The 21,686-nt window shown below is 41.9% G+C and overlaps 1 protein-coding gene across 6 annotated transcripts in view; it reads right to left on the bottom strand.

Moving 5' to 3' along the window:
* Nucleotides 1-20,852, bottom strand: part of DNAAF9 (dynein axonemal assembly factor 9) — a 155,880-nt gene extending 135,028 nt beyond the window's left edge. For 3 of the 6 annotated variants that reach the window (XM_064275836.1, XM_064275837.1, XM_064275838.1), the window contains exons 1-2: nt 20,699-20,852; nt 4,753-4,832 (exon numbers count right to left, since the gene is read on the bottom strand). In XM_064275836.1, coding sequence (XP_064131906.1) covers nt 4,753-4,832; nt 20,699-20,781 — 163 coding nt within the window. In that variant the 5' untranslated portion in view covers nt 20,782-20,852. Of the gene's footprint in view, nt 1-4,752; nt 4,833-5,869; nt 5,907-20,698 lie in introns of those variants that run through there. The other 3 variants (XR_010319220.1, XM_010591559.3, XM_064275839.1) reach the window with 2 other exon arrangements.
* Between the last annotated feature and the right edge of the window lie 834 nt (nt 20,853-21,686).

Genomic DNA, 21,686 nt, shown 5'->3' with positions numbered 1-21,686 from the left:
TTTGAGGACTAAGGTGCACCTGACCCAAGCCACGGTGTTTCCAATCACCTCATCTACATGCAAAAGCTGGACAATGAATAAGGAAGACCAAAGAAGAATTGATGCCTTTGAATTATGGTGTTAGCGAATAGTGAATACTGAATATACCACCAAAAGAAGGAATAAATCTGTCTTTGAAGAAATACAGCCAGAATGCCCCCTACAAGCAAGGATGGTGAGATTTCATTTCATGTACTTGGGACGTGTTATCAGGAGGGACCAGTCCCTGGAAAAGGACATCATGCTTGGTGGAGTGTCACTGAAAAAGAAGAAGACTCTCAATGAGATGATGGATTGCCACAGTGGCTGCAACAATGGACCCAAACACAGAACAACTATGAGGAAGGCGCAGTGTTTTGTTCTGTTGTACACAGGGTAGCTATGAGAGGGAACCAAACCGAAAGTACCTAACAGTAACAACAACATACAAACAGAAATCTGGGGAATGTATGTGGATATGGCTATTAAGCGTGCTGGATAATGGTGCAAGGAACATAAAGATAGATCATATGAGTTTACTGATATGGGCCCACTAAGTACAGACTCTTCATTCAGTGCTTTGGCTGGAAAGGTTACAAAAGGATCTAATACTTTATTTGGTTGGTTTAGTGAAGCACGGATTAATCGGTGGCCTACACTAAATCAAGCTGAAATGCCAGCCCTGCCTTGATATACTATAGAAGAAGGTATCCAAAGATTCAGGGAAATTGGCACGTTAGAGTGGATTTATCAGGTTGGACCCGCCGACCAACTATGGATTTTCCAGAAGACACATTCTTCACCACAGTGGTGAGGAACACGTTTATGAAGGGAGCCCCAGCATCCCTGAAGACTGCTACGATTGCTATTTTATGTAAGCCAGATTTGACAGTAGGAACTGCCCTAACTGAATTAAGACATGTAACTACAATGCGGCAACTGGACCCTATGGCGGTAAGGGCTAAGTGGTAGTACTTAATAGCCAAAGTGAGTATGGTTACTATAATGGACAGCAGAGTCAAAGCAGTAACCAGCATACTGTATTTTTATGCAAATAAGGTACATTTTCTATGTTCGTTTGCCAACTGAGCCCTTCCCCATGAAATATTTTCATAAGCTGCACTATGCCGATTTTTTACATGTAATGTAAAAAATCGGCATAGTGTACGTACGAGAATACCTTGTGGGGGGAGGGTACAGTTGGCAAACAAACCTAGAAGGCATGCATTATATGCATTAAAAACAGTAGTCTGACTCCCATGGACTTATGGTACTGGTTACTTAGACTTAGTGTACCTATGAGCGAAATAGATGGGAAATCTACTAAATGTTTACTTGATCTGTACAAGAATACTAGGTTAAGTAAATGGCAGTGTAACTCAAATCCCCAGAATAGTCATATACCCTCAATCAATTCCCAAAGCTGAGCCAGCTTAGAGACCTACAACCCCTTGAATGAAGGGAGAGTCAGGATCCTTTGAGGAAGGGCCCCACTACACTGTCAAAAATTTATACTGTTAATCCTTCTTCCAGCCTTCCCCAAAGGGATTTATGGCCTTTTTTTTTTTTTTTTTAAACAAGAGTAAATGTTTATTGGAAGAAAGGAAATAATCAGACTTTTGGGGGATTACTGGACACTTGCTCTGAACTGACACTAATTCCAGAAGACCCAAAACGTCACTGTGGTCTACCATCAGGGTGGGGGCATATGGAGGTCAAGTTATTAATGGAGTCTTAGCTCAAGTCAGTCTCACAGTGGGTCCAATGGATCCTTGAACCCCTTCTGTAGTAATTTCCCCAGTTCCAGAACGCATAATTGAAATAGACATACTCAGCGGTTGGCAGAGCCCCCACACGGGATCTCTGACATATGGAGTAAGGGCTAGTATGGAAGGAAAGGTCAAGTGGAAGCCATTAGAACTGCCCCTACCTAGGAAAACAGTAAACCAAAAGAAATACTGCATTTCTGAAGGGACTGCAGAGATTACTACCACCATGAAGAACTTGAAGGACGCAGGGTGGTGATTCCCACCACATCCCCATTCAACTTGCCTCTTTGGCCTGTGCAAAAAACTGATGAATCTTGGAGAATGACAGTATATTATCGTAAATTCAACCAGGTGGTGACTCCAGTTGCAGCTGCAGTTCCAAATGAAGTTGTGTTGATTTAGCAAATCGTTACATCTCCTGGTACCTGGTGTGCAACTATTGATCTGGCTAGTGCCTTTTTCTCCATACCTGTTTCAAAAGACCTCCAAATGCAGTTTGCCTTCAGCTGGCAGGGCCAGCAATATACTTTCACTGTCCTACCTCAGGGTATATCATCTCTCCAACCCTATGTCATAATTTAATCTGCAGAAAACTTGATCGCCTTTCCGTTCCAAAAGACATCACACTGGTCCATTACGTTGATGACATTATACTTATTGGACCTAGTAAGGAAGAACCATCAATGACTCTAGGCCTACTTGTAACACATTTGTGTGCTGAAAACCTGTTGCTGTCGAGTTGATTCTGACTCATAGTGATCCTATAGGATGGGGTAGAACTTCCCCATCAGAGTTTCCACGGAGTGGCTGGACCTTCTGACTAGCAGCCAAGCTCTTAACCACTGCACCACTAGGGCTCCATTTCCATGCTAGAGCATTAGAAATTAACCCTACAAAAATTCAGGTGCTTTTCACCTCAGTGAAATTCCTAGGGGCCCAGTAGTGCAGGGCATGTTGAGATATTCCTTCTGAAGTGAAGGATAAGTTGTGTATCTGGCCCCTCCTACAACTAAAAAGGAGGCACAATGCCTGGTGAGTCTCTTTGGAATTTGGAAGCAACAGAGCCTTCATTTGGGTGTGCTACTCCAGCTTATTTATCAAGTGACTCAAATAGCTGCTAGTTTTGAGTGGGGCCCAGAGTAGGAGAAGGCTCTGCAACAGGTTCAGGCTGCCACGCAAGGCACTCTGCTACTTGAGCGATATGATCCGGCTGATCCAATGGTGTCAGTGGCAGATAGAGATGCTGTCTGGAGTTTCTGGCAGGTCTCTGTTGATGAGTCACAGCACAGACCCTTAGGGTTTTGCAGTAAGCCTGCCATCCTCTGCAGATAACTACTCTTCTTTTGAAAAACATCCTTTCTTTTGGCTTGTTACTGGGCCTTAGTAGAGACTGAACACTTAACAATCAGCCACCAAGTCATCATGTGGCCTGACCTATCCATCATGAGCTGGATGCTGTCTGAACCACAGAGCCATAAAGTTGGACATGCAGAGTAGCACTTCATCGTTAAATGGAAGTGGTATATACAAGATCAGACTTGAGAAAGACCTGAAGGCAAAAGTAAGTTACATGAGGCAGTGGCCCAAATGCCCGTGGTCTCCACTCCTGTCACATTACCTCTTCTCTCTCAGTGAGCACCTATGGCCTCATGGGGTGTTCATTATGGTCAGTTGACTAAGGAAGAGAAAACTTGCGCCTGGTTTACAGTTGGTTCTGTGTGATATGCAGGCACCTCTCAAAAGTAGACAGTGTACTACTGCAGCCCCTTTCTGGAACCTCCCTGAAGGACAGTTGCAAAGGGAAATCCTCCCGCTGGGCAGAACTTCAGGCAGCGCACCTGGTTATTCACTTCACTTGGAAGGAAAATTGCCCAGATGTGTGAATGTATACTGATTCATGGGCTATGGCTAATGGTTTGGCTGGATGGTCACGGACTTGGAAGGAACATGATTGGAAAATTGATGACAAGAAGATATAAGGAAGAGGTATGTGGATAGACTTCTCTGAATAGGCCAAAGAAGGGAAGATATTTGTGTCTTATGTGAATGCTCAACAAAGGGCTAAGGAGGATTTTAACAATCAAGTGGATAGGATGATGCGTTCTGTGGAAACCAGTCACCTTCCTTCCCCAGCCACTCCTGTCATTGCCCAATGGGCTCATGAATGAAGTGGCCATGGTGGCAGAGATGGAGGTTATACATGGGCACAGCAACATGGACTTCCACTCACCAAGGCTGAGTTGGCTACAGACACTGATGAGTGCTCAATCTGCTAGCAGCAGAACCCAGCACTACGTCCCTGACATGGCACTATTCCTTGAGGCAACCAGTCAGCAATTTCCTTGAGTCATTTCCTTGAGATAAATCTCTCTCTCTCTAAATATATATATACACACACATACGTCTGTGTGTGTGTATATGTGTGTACACACACACACACACACACACACGTCACTGCTTTTGCTCCTCTAGAGAATCCATCCTAAGACACTGGATTTTTGGCATGGTCAGATACTCTTTTCATTATATATTATATATTGTCTGAATTTTTTCATTTAAATTTTTAATTTTTAAAATAGGTGATATATTTTCATAATAATAAAAAATTCTAAGAACAAATAAATCCCCAATTCTTCCATTCTGTGATCCTGAGCAAGTTCATTTCACCTCCCAGTATTTCAGTTTCCTCACTGTGAAACAGGAATAATAACTGCATTCTTGTAAGGTCACTGTGAGAAGAAATGAGATACCATGTATGAAGTGCTTGCCCCATGGTAGAGGCCCCCTATCTCACTGAAATCTCATGCAACTTCATTAAAATAGCAAGAGATTTCAGGGGAACAAGAGCAGGGAAAGGGACACTAACTCACCATTTATCTCACAATGACACTACTATTAATATTTCTCTGTCAATGTGAAGCAGGCGGCCCCAGCCCTGAGTCCCATGTCGTGTAAAAGCACTGACCTAGGATGCACAGGATCCCGTCCGGCCGAGACTTGCTGCTCTGGGTCAATATGCTCTGGACCCAGCGGAGTCGGCTGCAGCTGCAATGAGAACAGAAAAGAGCTCTCTGAGTGATAGCATAGCCCTACAAGAAGAGCAGTGGCCTAGTCCTGCGTGAGGGATGCACAGTGATAGCACTAGGAAGAAGATTTACTTCGAGAGGGACAGAACCTAGTCCTGGTCTGGTTTTGGTATCAGAACCATGAACGAACTGGGAATTGTTCTCTTTTGTTTTCTGGAAGAGATTGTGCAGAACTGATTTGAGACTAAGTCTGTGGACTGCTGATTACAAAGCAAATGGTCAGTGGTTTCCTGGCTCAACAGAGAATGGAACCAAAGACCTCTTGTGGTCAATGCTGGGCAAGAGTGGAAGTCATCCCCAGGCCTCATGGACCACCAACATCTCATTTTTGAGGACTATCAAAGAAGAGCTTCCACACTGATTTGCCCTAACTGGGGTCCTCATTGGTCTATCTCAAAAAAAAACAACAAACAAAAACAGACAATAAGCAAAAATTGGTCTAAGGACCTAAATGAAGCCCTGATTCATTACCACAACTACTCCCTTAGAGAGTGTCAGCAGAGAGTACTTTCTCCCATTTCTGTGCAGATCTAGTATTCCTTCAACCCTAGGTATATGGCCCCTTCTCCCAAGCAAAGTTTGAGGAAAGGCACTTCCAGACATTAATGTCATTTCTAAGGCTCCCTGTCCTTTCTACACCAACCCCTCCTCCTGCTCAGCAGGTCCAGAGAGAGGTGGCCAATTTCCTGCTCAAGACTGACCTTTCCACTGGGTCTCTTGCTGTCACCTCCAGGCCCAGGATCTGCCTCCACTATTCATTCCCTAATATTTCTATATTTAATTTTTTCCCTCCAGTCAACATATTCCCAGGCCCATCACATCATTATTAACTAAGATCTTCGACAAAACAACTATATTAACCGTTCCAGCCACCACAATCAGACTTTGTCCCCATGCCTCACCAAAACTGCTCTGGTACCCTGCTCTACAGTCAGCCAAACAACAGTATTTCCAGCCAAACAACACTATTTCTCTTCCCAGGATTCGTCCCCTCACCCCCATGAATTCTTTTTGATGTTCCTCAAGTCATTCACTCATGATTTAGTCGTCCTTATCATTGTCTTACTTCAAGACTTCCTCAAGCTTGCACCTGATACAAAAACCAAAGAGAGAGTATTAAAAAAAAGAAATGTACAGACCAATACTCATCACGAATATAGATGTAAAAATCCCTAATAAAATATTAGCCAATAGAATTCGGCAACATAGGAACAGAATTATACATCAGGGATGCAAGGCTGGTTCAATAATCATAAATCAATCAACACGATCCATCATATTAACAGGTCAAAGAAGAAAAATCACACAACCATAAAATCGATGCAGAAAAATTGCTTGACAAAATGCAACTCTCATGATAAAAATGTTCAGTAAGCTAGGAATAGTAGGAAATTTCCTCAATTTTATTAAAAAAAAAAAAAACTATGAAAATCTGTAGTTAACATCCTGGTTAATGGTGAAAGGTTGAATGTTTTTCACCTAAGATCAAAAATAAGACAAAGAAGTCACTTTCACCACTCCTATTCAACACAGTACTAGAAGTTCTAGCCAGTGAAATAAGGCAAGAAAATAAAATAAAAGGCATGCAGATAGAAAAGAAATCTGTCCCTATTTGCAGATGACACAATGGTCTACTTAGGGAATCTCAAGGCATCTATGAGAGACTCCTAGAACTAATAAATCAGTTCAACAAGATCACAGGATACTAAAAATACAAAAATAAATTGCATTTCTATAGAACAGCAATGAAATGTGGAAAATAATAAAAAATACCATACCATTTATAATCTCTCAAAAAGATAAAATACTTAGCTTTAAACATAAAAAAAATACATACAACTTATATGCCAAAAACTACAAAACACTCATGAATGAAATCAAAGAAAATCTAAATAAATGGACAGATATACTGTATTCATGGACTGAAAGACTCAACACAGTAACCCAGTGCTGTTGAGTCGATTCCGACTCATAGCAACTCCATAGGACAGAGTAGAACTGCCCCATGAGAGTTTCCAAGGAGCGCCTGGTGGATTCGAACTGCCGACCCCTTGGTTAGCAGCGGTAGCACTTAACCACTACTCCACCAGGGTTTCCACTCAATACAGTACATATGTCAATTCTCCTCAAATTGATATACAGGTTTAATGCAATTCCTAGCAAAATCCCCACGAGATTTTTTGTACACACAGACGCAATTATTGTAAAATTTATATGGAAAGGCAAAGGAACTAGAATAGCTAAAATGATTTTAAAAAAGAAGAATAAAGTGGGAGGAATAAGTCTACCTGATTTCAACATTTATAATTAAAGTAATTAATACTGAGTGGTATTAGCTGATGCCTAGATCAACAGAGCAGAATAGAGAAGTCAGAAATAGACCCACCGAAGTACAGCCAACTAATTTTTGACAAAGGTCCAAAAGCAATTCAATGGAGGACGGATAGTCTTTTCAGTATAATAGTGCTGGAGCAACTGGATATCCTAGGCCAAAAAAATGAACCTCAACCTAAACCTTATACCTTATATAAATTTAACTCAAAATAGATTATAGATTTAATGTAAAACTAAAACTATAAAACTTTAAGGTATTATTTGAGACCTATGGCTTGGTAAAGAGTTCTTAGATGACACCAAAGAGCACATAAAAGAAGAAATTGATAATTGGACTTCAAAAAAATTTAAAACTTTTGTTCTGTGAAAAACAATGAAAAGACAACCTACAGTCTAGAATAAAACATTTGCAAATCATTATCTGACAAAGGACTCAATGGCGAATACATAAAGAACTCTGAAAACACAGCAGTAAAAAAACTAAACAATCCAATTAGAAAATGGGTGAAAGACATGAAAAAACACTTTGTCAAAGAGGATACACAGATGGTAAATAAGCACATGATATAACGTATATCACTAGCCACTAAACCAAAAACCAAACCTGTTGCCATCACGTCGATTCTGACTCATAGCAACACTACAGGACAGCGTGGAACTGCCCCATAGGGTTTCTGAGGCGGAAGCTTCCTGAAGAAAGAAGACCGAAGAAGAATTTGACAAGGTGGGCTGACACAGTGGCTGCAATAATGGGCTCAAACACAGCAATGACTGTGAGGATGGAGCAAAACTGGGCAGTGTTTTGTTCTACTGTACATAGGGTGGCTATGGGTAAATCTGCTGCAAAAGACCCCTTTAAAGTGTTAAAAAGCAAAGATGTCACCTTGAAGACTAAGGTGGGCCATGGTAATCTCAATTGCCTCATATGCATGTGAAAGCAGGACAATGAATGAGGAAGACCAAAGAAGATCTGACACCTTTGAATTAAGGTGCTGGCAAAGAATATTGAATATAACATGGACTACCAGAATAACAGATCTGTCTTGGAAGAAGTACAGACAGGATACTTCTTAGAAATGAGGATGGTGACACTCCATCTCACATATTTTGGACATGTTATCAGGAGGGACCAGTCCCTGGAGAAGAACATCATGCTTGGTAAAGCAGAGGGTCAGTGAAAAATAAGAAGACCCTCAACGAGATGGAGTACCTATATAGATCTGAAATATAGATATACTTCATATCTATATTCTCACCATCCTCGTTCCTAAGGAGCATCCTAGCTGCAGCAGATTTGCCCAGTGCAATCGTGTCATTTGATTTCTTGACTGCCACTGCCATGGCTGGATGGATAAACACGTGATAAAACAAGTACAGTAAAATGTTGATGGAAGAATCTAGGTGGTGGATATATGCATGTTCACTGGAAAATTCTTTCAATTTTGTTGCATATTTGAAAATGTTTGTAATAAAATGTTGGGGAAAAAAAGAGTTGATGGTCCCAACTCAACAGCATATTAGTCAGATCACAACTGAAACTCTGTGTACGATTCTGCACGTCACATCAAAACAGAGACATAAAGAAATCAGCAGACAGGCAGAGGAGATCTGTTGGGACAGTGAAGGAGAAATAAAACTAGTATTTATTGGAAAAAAAAGCTGTATACTGTGCATTATACTAACAGCATCTGTACCTGTAAGACAGGTACTAGCCTGAGGCATGCATCTGGTAGATGGAAGATCCAGATTTTGATCCCGAGTCTATCTGATGCCAAAGCTCATACTCCTTTCTATATGTCAAGTCATGTCAAATGAGGGCGAAGATGGAAATGGGGATGCTGAGTCTGGAGAAAAGACACAGAGCACAGTGCTCAAACTAAAGGATATGAAATAACTGAAAGGTTATCATGTAAAAGAGGGACATGATCAAGTCCAAGGAACAGAAACAGGACCAGCAGATGGACATTAAGAAAACAGTCCACACCTTGGTGTAAGGGAGGAGGTGCTAGTGACTAGAGCTCTGACTACAGAGAAGAAGGGGCTGCCTCTGAAGGAGATGCACTGCCATCATTTGTCAGGTAGAGATGTGTGCCCTGTCCCAGCACTAGGCACCAAATGGTTGACATTCATTTCAACCCATTTCTCAAGTAAAGATGACTATACTAATCTCCAACAAATTTTATTTTAATTTAGGAAATAACATTAGAGACATTATTCCCTGTCCTTGAGCATGGAGAAGGTGACCCAGCTGGAGCTGGACTCAAAAGGACATATCAATTGGGCCCTGAGGTATAAAAGACAATAAAGACAATAGCTAAGATAATCCTGGAAAGTATTTTTTAGGGAACCTTTCACTTAAGCCAGAACACAAAAGATTTTCCACTTTTATCTTTTTCTATTAACATTTAGTAAATAGAAATTTGTTGGACCAATGAAGACCCTCCTGACTGTCAGTTACTGAAACCTGTACCAATGATCATTAAGAAAGACAATTCAAAATGTAGGATGACAGTTTCTAGCAATCTGTGAAAAGGTGAAGTTTTCAATGGCTTTGCCCATTTGTAATGTTAATATATACTGATGACTCTGTAACCTTCCTTGGACTCAGGCAGACATGGCTGTGGCAGCATGCTTGTCCATTTTCCCATTCTTGCTTACTCTGTAATATCTCCTTGGACTCAGGCAGACATGGCTGTGGCAGCATGCTTGTCCGTTTTCCCATTTTTGCTTACTCTGTAATATTTCCTTGGATTCAGGCAGACATTAGCTCTGGCAGCATGCTTGTCTGCTTCTCAGCTTTTGTCTTTTTGAACATATGCTGAAAAAAACTTTCTTTTTGCTTTACTAAACTTTGTGATTTTTTTCCCCAACAACAATTTCCACTAAATTTGAAAATCAAAACTTATTCCCCATAGCAGTAGTAAAAGACCCTATTCTTATTTACTAGGAGCAAGACAATCAGTGGCTTAGATCAGTAAACATTACTGAATGGAATACTGTGCTAGGTGCTAAAACAGGACATGGTCCCTGACCTCAAAGAATTCCAAAAGATCTGAGATCCAACTATAACAGGAAAAAGAAAGACAGCTCATCTCTGACCCAAGTCAGGAATTTTCCTTCTCTCACACAAGACCTTAATTTAAACAGGAAATGTAAGCTATATGTTCTCTCCATTGAATCAGTATCATTACCACCGATTGTAAAATATAATTAAACCAAAACAAACTCTTATCTACTCACATTAGAATTTTTTTTTTAAAGGAAGAGGGGTAAATCAACTCACTGCTTCAGAATGACATACTGATGCCTCCTAAGGTTATACAATTTGAAATCTATCACTTATGAAGTATTTCTGTCAAGAATGTTTGCCTTGAAACAAGTCAAGCCTTTAGACCAATGTCCAATTTACAGGAGCTACAGAAGAACAAGGGAAATGACAGTATGAGAAAAGTTATCAGATAAATGCAGAACATGTGGCATTCTTCAAAACCACTGGCTTGGTCTCTTCAATGTCCTATAAAACAAAAATAACAACAGGGAGGAAGAACTCTAAAGTAAACGAGATCAATGAATCAGAATAACAAAATGCAATGTATGAAACTGTATTTGATCCTTTAAAAAAAAAAAAAACAGGAAACCATCTGGGAGACATCCGGGAAAATTTTAATATAGACTCAGTATTAGATGACATTAGGGAATTACCGTTAATTTTCTTAGGTGAGATAATGTTATCGTGGTTATGTAATAAAATGTTCTCTTTCTTAGCAGATGCATGATGAAGGACTTAGGCATGAAGTATCAAGACGGCTATTACTTCAAAAAGCTTTAGCAGAAGAGAAGAAAAAGAAAGGAAAGCAAAGAATAAGCACATAAGGCAAAATATTAACTGATGAATCTAACTGGTGGATATAACAAGTATTCATCATATTATTCTTTCAACTTTTCTGTATTGTTTGAACATTTTCATAGTAAAAATTTGGGCTTGCGGGGAGAGGGGCATGTGGAGTAACTGAAGGAGCAGAAAAAGCAAGGTCAAGATTAAAGTAGGAAAACTTCTTCCTTGGAAATGATGACTGTTTGAATCTCCCCACTTCTTCTTGCAGGCATTCTCTGTACTAGAAATATCTCATCATGTTGGTCCTTTGGCCCATTTCCCAATCTGTCTGGACAGAGGCTGACTGACTGCCAAGGTTGCCAAGAGCTCTCTGATTTTCGAACTTACAACCAGCCAGTGAGAAAGGCAAGAATAGATCATGTGATCAAGGAAACAACTGCCTGCCCCTCTCCTGCTAGGGAAAGCCAAGGTAATGTTAAAAAAGGAGCAAAAAGAGAGTTTCTTTTCCAAAAATGTCTTGGTTAAATAAAGCGGAAGCATATAAAATATAGAAAGACCTTCCTCTTGACACGGTAAAACATTATCTTAATTAGTGTTTCTTATTTTCTTGTCAAATGGGTAAAACTAAATTCAGTTCTTTTTTCCTTTGTACATTTTCTTGCTTCCCAAATTTAATTTTTAACCAGAAAATTGACTATTTGTCACTAAACCACTAAACTTGTTATTTGCTTACAGAATTTATTTTTTTAATTAAGAAAAAAAATACGCAGAAGTATAAAGAAAACTATAATCATTCATATTCCCAATACCCAGAACTAACCACTGTTCACATTTTGGCATTTTTTTTTCTGATTGGCTTTTATCTACATTCGTACTTTTTAAAATTATGCACATAGAATATTAATTTATTATACTTTGCTAAGAAAAAAAATGGAATATTACATATAAAACTAAAGTCTTCATTGATCCTTACTCCCAGAGGGCACCATTATGAGTTTGTTGTGTATCCGTCCAACCTTCTTTTTTCTTTTTTAGTAGAAACTCTCAAATACACATCAATCCCAGCAACAGCACTACCTTCCAGCTTGTAGGTCTACCTGAGCACAGCTGGCATAGGGTGGGTAGATGGCTTGTGGTCACCCACGACTTCACAAAGTTCCTCGTTTAGAAGGCATTTAGACTCAGCAGATCCAATAATGCAGCTTATTGTGCCAAATATGCTGCTTTCATACTAAAATGTATTTCTGACATTATCAGGAATTCAGATTCAGAATTTTAGACATGGACAGATGACAAAATGAAGAAACTAAGACCTAAATCTATGTAGTTTGCCAAAGATCACAAGGCTGTGTGAGGATTAACAGCACCAGCACCTAAGCAATCAGGTACCCTGAACTTTTTCTTCCTGCTACTTCTCACTGTTTTCTTAGCAATAAAGTTGGCCACAGGTACAATATTTAGGAATGTGAAGTAATCGCCTCTGTTCTCTCCTCTTCCATTTTATATGTAATAGTTAATTTACTGACCACTGTTTTTATGACACTGTACAAACAACCAGGTGTGTTTGTTTGTTCATTATCCTGAGATAAATGGGAAATTTTATTTTTGTCTCACTGTCTTTTTCCTCCATAATTAATGCAAGACAGGATAAATCCCTAACTTAAATTATTACTGTCAAGTGTCTATTACCAGCAGCCAAATATGATTTCTGATAGGCAACCTTACTTAAAATGGCTAAAACTAATGCCCAATTACAATTCACATCTACAAATGAATTAAGAAACATAAGGCATTCTAGAAACTAAATTCAACAACTTCAGAAATGCTACCTACAACAAAGGTAAAATGTTTGGAAGTCTGTTCATTATATTCCAATGTAGTAATAATACCTGTTACGGATTACAACCAAGTCTCACCTTAAATTTACGGCTATAGACATTAAATAGGCCCTTGGTGCTGTCTGGCAATCCTACTATATTTCCTTATCCAACTGATTCTTCCCCACTCTTCTGATGAATTTTATACCTTCTTTCTCCTGAAACTTCCAACATCTTCTTTCCACTCTTTATTTTTAGATGAAGACCTTCCTTCTCACCTAAGAACACAGAAGTAATCAGAAGAGAACTTCCACTTTCTCCCACCACTAAACTACCAACATACAAACACTAAAGCCAAAAAAAATCCACACCCCTTGCTGTCGAGTCGATTCCAACTCATAGTGACCAGAGCAGAACTGCCCCACAGAGTTTCCAAGGAGTGCCTGGTGGATCTGAACTGCCAATCTTTTGATTAACAGCTGTAGCTCTTAACCACTATGCCACCAGGGTTTCCCCACTAGTGTTAAAAAAAAAAAAAAAAAAAATTTTTTTTTTTTTTTTTTAGTGTTAGGATCCATATAATCTGCCACATATGAACTATTCACATACCTATCTAACCTGTTTTTATTGACTATGCAAAGGCATTTGACTGTGTGGATCATAACAAATTATGGATAACATTGCAAAGAATAGAAATTTCAAAACACTTAATTGTGCTCATAAGGAACCTGTACATAGATGAAGAGGCAGTCATTTGAACAGAACAAGGGGATGTTTCATGGTTTAAAGTCAGGAAAGGTGTGCGTCAGGGTTGTATCCTTTCACCATACCTATTCAATCTGTATGCCGAGCAAATAATCTGAGAAGCTGGACTATACGAGGAAGAACATGGCATCAGGATTGGAGGAAGACTCATTACCAACCTGCATTACGCATATGACACAACCTTGCTTGCTGAAAGTGAAGAGGACTTGAAGCACTTACCGATGAAGATTAAAGACCACAGCCTTCAGTATGGATTACAGCTCAACATAAAGAAAACAAAAATCCTCACAACTGGACCAATAAGCAACCTCATGATAAATGGGTTAAATATTGAAGTTGTCAAGGATTTCATTTTACTTGGATCTGCAAAATCAACACCCATGGAAGCAGCATCCAAGAAATCAAAAGACTCATTGCATTGGACGAATCTACCTCAAAAGATCTCTTTAAAGTGCTGAAAAGCAAAGATGTCAGGCTTGAAGACTAAGGTAGGCCTGACCCAAACCATGGTGTTTTCAATCGCCTCCTACGCATATGAAAGCTGGACCATGAATAAAGAAGACAGGAGAAGAATTGACGGCTTTGAATTGTGGTGTTGGAGAAAAAGAAGAATACTGAATATACCACGGACTGCCAAAAGAACGGGCAAATCTGTCTGGGAAGAAGTACAACCGGAATAATCCTTAGAGGCAAAGATGGCGAGACTACGTCGCATATACTTTGGACACGTTGTCAGGAGGGATCAGTCCCTGGAGAAGGACATTACGCTTGATAAAGTAGAGGGTCAGCGAAAAAGAGGAAGACCCTCAATAAGACGGAATGACACAGTGGCTACAAAAATGGCCTTAAGGATAACAACAATTACGAGGATGGCGCAGGACTGGGCAGTGTTTCGTTCTATTGTATACAGGGTAGCTATGAGTTGGAACCAACTCAATGGCATCTAACAACAACAACATCTAACCTGAGCCAAAACATCCACTTGTGCACTAGATCCCATTCTCTCTCACCTACTCAAGAACTTCACTCCTCAAACTGTCTCTTTTCTCTCCTCTATCATCAATTTTCCCCTTCCTACTGCATCATTATAAACACGTTATCATGTCTGCTATCCTTAAAAAAAAAAAAAAAAGAACTGTCTTAACACTTCATGCCTTTCCAGCTATAGCACCATCATTGCTCTCCCTGTAACAATCCTTCAAAGAGGTATTTATACTAATGGTCTTCAATTCTCCTCTCATTTTCTCTTTTACTGCACCAAAACTGATCTTGTCAAGGCCACTAATAATCTCCACATTATCAAATCTAATACTTTATTCTTAGACCTTATCAGTCTGGTAAGAATATTTATCATTTGACTTTCCATGGCTATCCTTTGTACTCCTCCTACCTCAAAAGTAGAAAATCATTTTCCTTCAGAATTTGGAAGACATTGCTCCACTATTTTTTCTGGTACCTTCTCACCATCCTCTAAATATAGGATGCCTCAGGGCTTGGAGATAGGTCCTCTTTTCTGTCTACAATCATTCCCTGGATCTCCATTTAGTTTCGCGGCTTCAAATAAAAATTGGGCATACTACATACAAAAAATGAACTCAGAATGATCAATGATCTAAATATAAAAACTAAAATCATAAAATTCTTAGAAGAAAACAAAGATAATGCATCAGATCTAATGTTTGACAATGGATTCTTAGAAATGACACCAAAAGCATACGCAAAAAATGACAAAATAGATAAAATGGACTTCATCAAAATTAAAAACTCTTGTGCATCAAAGGACTTTACCAAGAAAGTAAAGAAACAACTACAGAACAGGAGAAAATATTGGTAACCATATATTTGATAAGGGTTTAATATCCAGAATACATTAAGAACTTATTTATACAACTCAACAACAAAAAGACAACCCAGTTAAAAAATGGGCAAAGGATGTTTCTCCAAAGAAAATGTACAAATGGCCAAGAAGCGCATGAAAAGATGCTCAATGTCATTAGTCATTGTTATTGTTGTTAGGTGTGGGCAAGTTGATTTTCAACTCATAGAGACTCCATGTGACAAAGCAGAACTGCCCCATAGCATTTCCTAGGCTGTAATCTTATTACCAGGTCTTTCACCCACGGAGTGACTGGTAGGTTCAGACTGCCAACCTTTCAGTTAGCAATTCAGCATTTAACCATTGTACCACCAAGGCTCCTTCATTAGTCATTTGTTGTTAGGTGTCCCTGAATTGATTTTCAACTCACAATGACCCCATGCGACACAGTAAAACTGACCCATAGGGTTATCTAGGCTGTAAATCTTTAAGGGAGCAGATCGCCAAATCTTTATCTGGGGGAGCCACTTCTTTCATTAGTCATTACGGAAATGTAAATCAAAACCACAATGAGATATTACTTCATTCCTACTAGGCTGGCTATTATCAGAAAAACGGAAAGTAACAAGTGTTTGAGAGGATGTGGAGAAACTGGAACCCTCATTCACCACTGGTAGGAATGTGAAATGGTATAGCTCCTGTAGAAAACAGTTTGGCAGCTCCTCGAAATATTAAACATAGACCTACCATAGCTCCTGTAGAAAACAGTTTGGCAGCTCCTCGAAATATTAAACATAGACCTACCATATGACCCAGTAATCCCACTCCTATGTATATACTCAAAAGACTTTAAAGTAGGGACTCAAACAGATAATTGTATACCAGTGTTCACCGTAGCATTGTTCACAACAGCCAAGAGGTAGAAACAACTCAAATGTCCATCAATAGAAGAATAGATAAACAAAAGGTGGTAGGTATGTCCATACAATGGAATATTCAGCCATAAAGAGAGATGAAGTTCTGATACATGCTACTATATGGACGAACCTTTAGAACATTATACGAAGTTAAATAAGTCAGACTCAAAAGGAGAAATATCATATGATTCCACTTATATGAAATATCTAGAGCAGGAAATACAGACAGACAAAGTTTATCTTTGGTTACCAGGGGAGAGTGGGAGGGTAGAAGGGGAAGTTATTGCATAAGGGGTACAGAGTTTCTATTCGGGGTGATGAAAACATTTTGGAAATGGACAGTGGTGACGGATGCACAGCATGGAATGTGATTAACGTCACTGAATTGTATACTGAAGAGCAGTCAAAAGAGCAACATTTTTTATGATACGTATTTTACTGCAATTAAAAAAACTGGGGAGTCAACATATGGATGGTGTCATGGATTGAACTGTGTCCCCCCAAAATATGTGTTGTAAATTCTAACCACTATGCCTATGGTTATAATCCCATTTGGGAATGGGTGGTTGTCTTTGTTATGTTAATGAGATGGGATCAGTGTAGGGTGTGTCTTGGAGTCAACCTCTTTTGAGATATAAAAAGAGATTAAACAAGCACGTGGAGAAGCAGAGATGGGGGAAGAGAGATGCTAAGCCACAGGAAAATCACCGAGGAACATAAGCTCAAAGAGATAAGGACAAGAGCCGACAGAGAGAGAAAGCCTTCCCCTAGAGCCAGCACCCTGGATTCAAACTTCTAGCCTCCTTTAACTGTGAGAAAATAAATTTGTTTGTTAAAAACACCCATTTGTGGTATTTGGTATAGCAGCACTAGATAACCAAGGCAGATGGTATCTCTAGCCCCAACTTCTCTCCTGAATTCCAAACTCATACATCCAACTGTTGGCAGATTTAGTATCTCCATTTGGATTATCTACTAGGCAACTCAAAATGAACAAGGCCAAAACTGAACTTTCTATTCTGCCCACCCACCTGTTCTTCTTCCACTATTCCCAATATCAGTAAATGACAACCCCATTCTAGCGGCTGAGGACAACACCAACCATGCTCTGTTGTATTTTTGCTCGTCCAACCCTATTTCTTCCTCAGCATGTATCTTTCTGAAGTACTAAGATCGTTACTCTTTTTGTCTCTTCCCACTTACATAAGAGCTCTTTAAAGCAGGGGCCTGTCTTATTTGTCTGAATCCATGGTACACAGCACAGAGTACCTGGATTATATGTCCAAAGAGGCAGTGACATTTAAACTGTTAAGCAAATTCCAAAGGGGAATGGATGGATCCCTATGCAGAAAGATTTTTAAATAGGAAAGTGGACTTCAGCTAGATTTTCAATGGTTGCTTAGTGCTAGTCAAGACAGGTTATTACCTCGCTAATAACTTCAAAATTCCAGAGGTTTGAAACAACAAAGGCTTACTTCTTGCTCTCTCTACATGTCAAACACAGGTAACCTAGGAACTTGTGCTAGGTCCCAGGCTGATGGAGGAGCCACCACCTGGAGCACTGATGACAGAGGGAAAAAGAGTGGCAAATCACACACAAGAAGCTCTTACCATGAAGGGGTATGCAATCACTCCTGCTCATTTCACTGACCAAGAGCAACTCACATGGCCATACCCCAACTGCTGGGTGGCAAGCAAATACAATCCTACCACATGACTGGGAGACAGGAACCAAAAATACTTGATAGATAGCACTAACAACTACCATACCATTAAAAGGAAGCCTCTAGTTCTAGGCAGCAGTATTTTAACTCCTGCTCTCCATTCCCCATCTGTGAAAATGAACTCCACTGCTAAGCCCTATCTATGGGTCTTCAGGAATGTAACTTCACCAGTTAGGCCTGCCTTTCATCACCCAGAGTAAGAATGCAGCAGAATGCAACAAAGAGGCCAAGCTGAGCCCAAGCCTGCTAGAAAGTTCAATGTCAAAATAAACGGAAAGGCTTGAAAAGAACAGGTAAGAAAAATATGTTACATGGTCATGGGGAAAGCAGGGGAATCTTCACCAAATTTCTTTTACCAAAGGTATGGAACAGCCAGGACTTGGAGTTCCTTGCACTACCTCTTCTCTGAAGTCTAAGCTTCACTCAATCACTTGATGGAAGTATGATTAGTAAAGGCAGCCTACATACTACTTTTTAACATAAAAACAATTAAAAAAAAGAAACAAAAAACCCCAAACATGCTACTAGAACAAGGAAAAACAAAATGAAACCTGTTGCTGCCTAGTCCAACTCATGGAGACCCCATGTCTTACAGAGTAGAACTGCTCTATAGGGTTTTCTTGGCCATAATCTTTATGGAAGCAGATTGTCAGGCCTTTCTTCTGTGGTACCACTGGGTGGGTTCGAACCACCAACCGTTAGGTTAGTAGCTCAGAATAAACTGTCTGTGCCACCCAGGGACCTAGAGACAAAGAAGGCAGCAGTTATTTTAGAGATGGATTTTACTGCAGTAAAGCTGATTTTTTTCTAAAAGTCTCAAAGATCTGTTGAAGGAGAACGGCCTCAAGATTTCTAAACTCAAGATGATCTGGTATGAACCCCAAATCTACAGGGAGCCTACATTTAACGGATGGGTGCCCCAAGTTCTAAAGTCCCCTCGGTAATTTCAATACAAAGTTCAAATAGTTGCTGTGAAATTGTCTGCCAGAAACACAGGGACTGATTAAAAAAAAACAAACAAAAAAACCAAATGCACTGCATCGAGTTGATTTTGACTCATAGCAACCCTACAGGGGAGAGAAGAGCTGCCCCACAGGGTTTCCAAGGTGCAGTTGTTGGTTAGCAGTTGAGCTCTTAGCCACTGCACCATCAGGGCTCCTAGGCACTGACTGGAGAGGCTAAACGCTCGGAACTGGAAAGCGCCCAAGGCATCCGATTGAAGGGCCAAGTAGCAGTTCAAATGCGGTCACCTGTCAAATAAGAAGCAAATTAACCCCTAACCTGCTGCGGTGGAACTGATGAAGCAGCATATTAATCCTCCTGAACAAACGGTTTCATCAGTATCTAGTCCCATCTACCCTATCTTTATTCATTCGACAAACATGTATTAATTACGAGGGCGGGGGTGGGGGTGGGGGAGATGGGGGGAAATAAGAGACGCTGGCAAAAAGCGAAAATACAATGCCCTAAGTACTGTAAAGAATATAGGAAAAGCCGTCCTAACATGTAAGTGGACAATCTCCTTTCAAGGGAAAAGTACCATACTTCCCTTACTAAGTGGTTAGAATAAACAAAAAGCGAACAAAAGGCCTCTTTTGGTCTAATGACAGTTCAGCAAACCAAAGCTCCTTTCTTTCTTTCTCTCTCTCCTCTCCCTCTCAACGGTTTCCGCCGCAACCCCTCCATCATTCCAGCCTCCACAACCCGCTGGCAGCCACACACCACTTCCAATCACAAACAATGCCCAGACTATCAAGGTCAGACCCAAAGGCACTGGGAGCAGAAATTGGAAACCGATCTTCTTACATCTAAGAGGAGAAAGGGGACGAGGGTGGAGCCCTCCCCAGTACCCTCCCTATCCTGAAGCCACCGGGGGCTCTGTCTCTAGGATTAGGGACCAGGCGCCCGCCACCTTCGGGGGTTCTGTATCTCCTTCCCATCTCCATTCAGATGGCTTTTTCTGCGTCCCTAATGACCTCCACCTCCCCTTAACCTGAGGTCTCCATTATGAAGAGAGGGGGCGTCGCGAAGCAGGCTGGGGAACCGAGAGGTGGGGAAACGCGCAGTAGGGGAGCTGCTATCAGGGTATATGTGTGTGCGGGAGGGGGGTGGGGGTGGTATTATTTAGGGAAGCTTCAGTCAAGGGTAATCCTCTAGAGGGGATCTGCTGTAGGGGGTCTTTATAGGTAAGCCGTTTCTGGGGAAACCCACTTGGGGTTCTACACCGGGGATCTATTGTGTGTGGTGGGTCTCTATAGGAAGCCGTTCCTGGGAGAAACATACTATGGGGAAAGCAAGTGGGGTATCTATATGGCAGCCACTGTGTTGGTTCGTTACAGGGAATTCTTTCCTGGGGAAAACGATCTATGAGATGAAGATGTCATAGGAGGGGGTCTCCACAAGGGAGTCGTTGCGAGATGGTGTAGAGAGGAGCCATTGTGAGAGTCTCCACAGAGGGCCCCGTTCCTGGGTAAATGTTCCCCAGAGAGCCGTTTTGGGGAGAACAGCCCGCGAGGAAGCCATGTCGGGCCACGCCCTGCCTCAGGAGGCGTCTCCGGACCCCACCAGCCCGCAACCCCCGGTCCGGCCGCCGCTCTTCGGCCAGGGCCCCGCGTACCTGACGAAGGGCGACCCGCGGCTGGAGCCGCCAGGCGGCCGCATGCGAGGCATCCCCAGCCGGCGCGGGGGGTACACGTCCATGGCGGCGGGCGGGGGACGAAGGCCGTGCCGCTGCGAGGGGCTCTCAGGCCGGCCGGCGGCTGCAGGCCCGCTACAGCGGGCGGGGCGGCAGGGCTGACGGGGTGGGCGGGGGCGCGCGGCGCGCGGGGGGACGTAGGGGCGGGGCGGGGCCGGGCGCGCGCACTGAGCGCGGAGCGGGGCTTCGGGGCGGGCGCGCGGCCGCGCCCCCTTACGCTGCGGAGCCACTCGGTCAGGCGACGGGAGCGCGGGCCTCGAAGGTGCGGGCCACCGCACAGGCGCTCGGCCCCTCCGTCAGGTCCCGCATCGTGGCGGGGGACTCTGCAGCGCCCCCAGCCAAGCATAGGGACGCGCCCGGGGGCGTGGCCTCGCTCAAGCCCCGCCCGGCCCATCCGGCTTTGGCCTTCAGGGCACCCTTGTGTAGGGGAGGGCCTCTCCGGTACCCGGCTTGCTTCCCCAGGTCTCCCCGGAGAGTACCTCGCTGCCGTCTCCTCACCCGCTGCTAATCAATTGAGCGTCCTTTCTTAAAAAAAATCCAGCGATTTCTGCAGCCCTCAGGTTAGCAGTGTGTGCCCAGCCGTTTACGGTTCAGATCCTGGCTCGACCCATTTCCGACCGTAGGGCCTTGGACAAGAAATTTAATTCCACAGATCCTCAGTCTTTTCGTCTGTCGAACGGGAAAATAGCTCATTGATAGGTTTGCCAGGCGTATTTAATGATTTTGCCCTGCATCCTGTAATTGACTTTGTCCCATCCCCTGCCAATTCCGACTCATAGTAACCGTGTAGGACAGAGTAGAGCTTCCCGATAGGGTTTCCAAGGCTGTATTTTTTTTACGAAGCAGACTGCAACATCTTTCCCCAAGAGCAGCAGGTGGGTTAGCAGTAAGCGCTTTAACCACTGTGCCA

The sequence above is a fragment of the Loxodonta africana genome, chromosome 24 (genome assembly GCF_030014295.1).
Source record: "Loxodonta africana isolate mLoxAfr1 chromosome 24, mLoxAfr1.hap2, whole genome shotgun sequence".
NCBI classification, from domain to species: Eukaryota; Metazoa; Chordata; class Mammalia; order Proboscidea; family Elephantidae; genus Loxodonta; species Loxodonta africana.
The sequence above is the reverse complement of the archived record's forward strand: the minus strand, read 5'-3'. Positions and strand labels throughout refer to the sequence as shown.